This window comes from Saccostrea cucullata, unplaced genomic scaffold (genome assembly GCF_032062105.1).
Source record: "Saccostrea cucullata isolate Sc308-1 unplaced genomic scaffold, CSIRO_AGI_Scuc_v1 ctg10977, whole genome shotgun sequence".
NCBI lineage: Eukaryota > Metazoa > Mollusca > Bivalvia > Ostreida > Ostreidae > Saccostrea > Saccostrea cuccullata.
Window position 1 is genome coordinate 14630 of NW_026922199.1, and position 4895 is coordinate 19524.

The following is a 4895-nucleotide window of genomic DNA, read 5'->3' on the forward strand; positions in this document are numbered from 1 at the left end:
TCATAGAACTAAATGAGGTACATCTCCAGATGATGAATATGAGGTTCGTATGTAGTGACTCAAATTGAATTACCTTGTTGTGGGTGTTGTTGGATCACATTAAAAGTAAAAATAGACATAGGTTATTTCCAGGCAAGGGCCCCAAAGAGGCTTGAAAGATACAATAGTAACGCGCATATTTATATGAATGCAGTACTAAATAAAATACGAGTTCAAGATGTTTCCAGTCCAAATACTTCAACCAATCTAAACCTTTATAATTTTGACAAACATAATCAGTGTCGAAGGTGAATCAGAAAATCACAAACAAGAAAGTAAAATATTTATAGCAAATTTCGTGTTCTCCTTGTTCTCAAAGAAATATAGCCATTATAAGGTTATATTATCCAGTTAATTAATCATTTTACATGAAAGAACTTTCCAATCTATATTGCATAGAATGGACTGTCTCACAGAGAAAGTAAAAATTCTTATGATAATAAATGTGAAAATGTACTTTGAAACATCCAATTTTAGATCGTTTTAAACCAAACTAAAAAAAAAAAAAAGAACGCAAATATTTTAAATTTTAAGAAAAAAATGATTGAATTTTACTGAAAATAACCATAGTATATGAGATATTTTTTTTTTTTATTTTTTTTTTTACAAGTTTAACAATCAATATATATTTATTCTTTACAGAGAAAACCCCCTCCTAGTATTGCTTCTACAGAACAATATGCATGGCTATGCCCTGAGTAACCGTAATTTGTATTTTTCCATAAGCAGATATGAGGCGACTCATTTTCCACGTCATTGGTTATATTGAGAACTGAAAACAATATATAAACTAAGCCGTTTTATAGATTTTCACATTATGTATAAAAAATCCAGGGAATTTCCGTTACTGAAGAGAACTGAACTAATTTCAAGCAAGTGTTTGATAGTAAATATCCATATCTATCCCTTCTACCTTTCGCAAAACTAAAATCAATATATTAATCAAAAATATAGATTTTTTAAATAACGAAAATGGCTTTATGATAAAAGTTTGCAACTCTTGCCTCGCTCTGTAAATCACTGGTTGCTAACAGAAACGCAACAATACGTGATTCTTTGTGTGGAGCTGTTCACGTTACAATGAACAAAGCCTCCGAAGATTAAAGTCGACTTCGATTAAAAGAGAGTCATTAAACTGGACCACAAACATTCTTATGCCGGTTAAAGACTTTAAGACCCTGAAGTTAATTCTTTGGTCATTATGTAGTACTATTTGAATTCTTCAATACAATTAAATATAAGTATATACTAGTATAGGGACTTAACCAACATTGTTTTCACTAGCATATAGATTTCAAAATATTTGAGATTCGGAATGAATGCACGCTCAAACCATTATATAAATATTACACTGATAACTTATTAAAAATGCATGAATCCTTACTTCATCATGTCTATATATACCGATATATGACACCATTTTGTTTCTGTTATGGTCTTAGAAAATGTCCCTCTACGGAATAAAGTATTTTTGATAACGTAGAGCTAGGGGACAATCTCTAATTTTCAGATTTCGGGGGTAGGAGGTGGATGATTCCATTCCTACAACTGTCAGGGGTTTATCCTCTTAATGACCTTCTATAAAAAATATGAGATTTGAAGTAGTTGAAATATTATATATTTTTAAAGTTACAAATTCATATAATACAGAGACATATTTTGAGCACTGTTGCAAAAGTAGATTCAATGCTTTTAATTCTAAAACCTACATCAGAAGAATACATGTAGAAACATACGAAGGACTCTGAGAAAAAAATTCAAGGAATTTCACTGAATTTGCACATACTGATATGATAATCATACATTTATATTGACTTGTAATAATAAATAAATATGTTTATGAATTTTCTATATAATGTTTTAAATTCATTCTGCATATATCCCGTAAACGGTGCATGAACAGAACAAACTTGCATTCTTGTAATTGTAGGAGGCAAATGTGTCGGTATTCGGAAACCATTGGCATCTGCTGGACATTTGAAGGCCTTGACCTCTGTTTTCACCAATCACAAGATAACATACGATCTTGTAACGGTCAAAATTTAACCTTTTTACCCTTTCTTTGATGTCGTCACTTAAAATCTTTCCAAAAACAGGCGTTTGCGCTCTGTCATACTTATAGTCCTGCAATCTGCGATTAAGTATATCTTTAATGATATCTTCCACCGATTTCGCCGAAAATTTTACATCTGGTTCCAATTTGTATGTGGGTTCTAATTGTTTTATATTCACAGATTGTATATTTAAGGAAGATCCCTGTGTATCTTCTCTCTTCATTCGGGTTTTCGATGACAATCTCCTACTATACCGTCTTGCTCCCATCACCCCTTGAATAGAATTCCCAGAACCTCCTGTCGAACGATTGGTTGGCTGCATGCTCTTTCGTCGTTCTTGCATTGGTATCTTCAACATTGGTTCTGATATACTCACACTAGGCTTTAAAGTATCCAAGTGTTCGAAAGAGTCTCTCGAAGGGGCTGTGGATGTCCGTCTGTATTTTGACATTCTCTTAGGCAAAACCTTAGCTTTTTCTCCACATAAACATCAACTTGCTGTGAAGATTTTGAATTGGAATTTTCACTCTGATGTTTTGAAACAAACATTCAAATCAATGCTTCACTTCTTTGACAACAGAAACAAAAAGATTGTCCGGTGTCCACAACATGTGATTTTTGACCAGGCAGTACTTAGCAGTGTTGGCTATTTGCTTTAATCACAGTGTCACCGAGTTTTACTCTTAGATACCAAGGCAAGGATTAACCAAAACTTACGGGCCTGGATTTAAACGATTATGGCTCTTAATCTTTTTGAATTTTACATAAAAATAGAACAAGTTAATACACTAGTCTCTTCTTATATCCAAGCACTTTGTTTTGAAGAACTTTTGGGATCAGATATCTAATAAGCGCAAAATACATGAAAAGACTCTTGATTGATTATATAATATGGATTTAATGTTTTTAAAGAAACTTTTTTTCATTTGTATTTCAACATATTCTATATCAAGGTAATATAGTCATGCTGGAACGCGAAAATAATATTCATATTCTTAACAAGGTCAGTGGCGGCTCTGTGTTCTACCTCTTAATCTGGTTTTTAGTAAATTAATCTCCTGTATTGAGGAATGAAGTGCATTTAATTCCATTCTGACATTATAAATCTTTTAATTAATTTAAGATAAATAAATTTTGACCAACAAGATTTGTCTATCATTCATTCACCAATGTAAAATTTTAGCAGAAACCCTGTTTTTCTTTCATAGAATTTAATTTTTTTAATTTGACGAAAATACTTATTTGTAACCATAAGAATATAGTTTCTTAAATTATGAATTTTAAAGCTTTCTGTGTGCTTGCTTATTGCAATGCTAGCAAAAGTATTACTAGTAATTATTAATGGAAGCTAAAATTTCAAATATTTTGGTCAAAGATAGTTTGCTTTCTGGTCATTGTGCATTAAGTTGCCATGGCAACCAAAGTATAATTTGATTATGGAATCTTGTCATCCATACAAATGTTTTGTTACATAATGATATTGTGTCTGAAGCTACTTATTTTTTCGTTTATAACGTCTTTTGTGGAAGATCTCATTTCCAGCGCTCAAAAATTTAGCGAAAGAAATGCCTGAATGTAAAAGTAAATTGTAGATACAAAAGTGGTCGTTAAGTGTTTCAGATTGTAACGGTATATTAAAGTACCAAAATAACTTTATCAGACCCATATTAAATTGACATTTATGCCTAATCCATTTTAAAGAAAAAATATCTATTCGTATCTATCAAAATCTATACCGAAAAGGCCAAAAAATAACTGTTTTTGCATTGTTGCTAGGAAAAAATTCCTGTTGCTATGGGGATTAATGATTATAAATTATTCTTTCCTTTTAAAATTATATGAGAGTTATTTTCTATTACTTGAAAAATTGTATCTGCCACAAAAAGATAAAAATCCATAAGATTTTTACCCAACCCTTTACCATTTTTACTTTTTAGTTATCAAAACATTCAATTTTGTTTGCAACTAGGATTTTTCAAAAAACCCACGCTTTCAAAGTCAATCTGTAAAAGAGAAAGTTCTCTACTTTTATGTGAAAGTCATGAAAAATCTGTATTAGCTTGGTATTTTTTTAAAATTGACCTTGAATATTGTCAAAATCAAGGAAAATGCTGGAATCAGCAAAAAAGCAAAAACATACATATATTCTAATGTCTACCATAGTACTAGCTTCAGATAAAATATCAATGTCTTGTGTGTAATAAACAAATAAAGTGTGTGTCTTTATCACACCAGTAAATGAGAATTATTATTAAAGTTTTTATATATAATTTCAGGCTTTAAAGATCAGTCATTTTGCAATTTTAACTCAAATAAAAAAATTGGCTGGTTGCTAAGGAAATTGCTTTTGATCAGGTTTCCATACATGACATTGAGATCCAAAACATTTTTTGTTTTACATACATGGATCATAGGTCAAGAGAAATCTATGTGTGGAAAATCATTGAATTCTGAGAACCTGAGTGTATCACCTTTTGCATGATTTTTATGTGGACTGGTACTTAAGTCGTTACGTGAACAATCGGATGGTGGATCATAGTCGGGTGCATTTGCGGAATGATATTTCCTGCGCCAAAACTGTTTTTAAAATTATTGAATGAAGTTATATAGTTGCCTGTAGCTAAAATGAATTAAGAAATTGGTACTCCTGCATTTGAAAAATTACAATAAAAGTTTCATTGAATTTCAAATTTAAAAGAAGTGCTATAGGTGGCTTTCAATACCTGTTTCATTGTCTTGCATGAAGGTTAAAAATGTTCGACACTTTATGAACCACACTAACTCTCTTTACTCTCCCGTGTT

At 31.1% G+C, this 4895-nt stretch overlaps 1 protein-coding gene across 1 annotated transcript; it reads right to left on the reverse strand.

Annotated features, from left to right (window-relative positions):
• Positions 1 to 1734: 1734 nt before the first annotated feature.
• On the reverse strand, positions 1735 to 2924 carry LOC134261363 (dynein light chain Tctex-type protein 2B-like). The gene has a single exon (XM_062743798.1). The coding sequence runs from the start codon at positions 2542 to 2544 to the stop codon at positions 1906 to 1908; it is 639 nt and encodes a 212-aa protein (XP_062599782.1). The 5' UTR covers positions 2545 to 2924; the 3' UTR covers positions 1735 to 1905.
• Between the last annotated feature and the right edge of the window lie 1971 nt (positions 2925 to 4895).

Coding starts and splice junctions, on each gene's coding strand:
- LOC134261363 (XM_062743798.1), bottom strand. CDS start 2,544: ATGTCAAAATACAGACGGACATCCACAGCCCCTTCGAGAGACTCTTTC.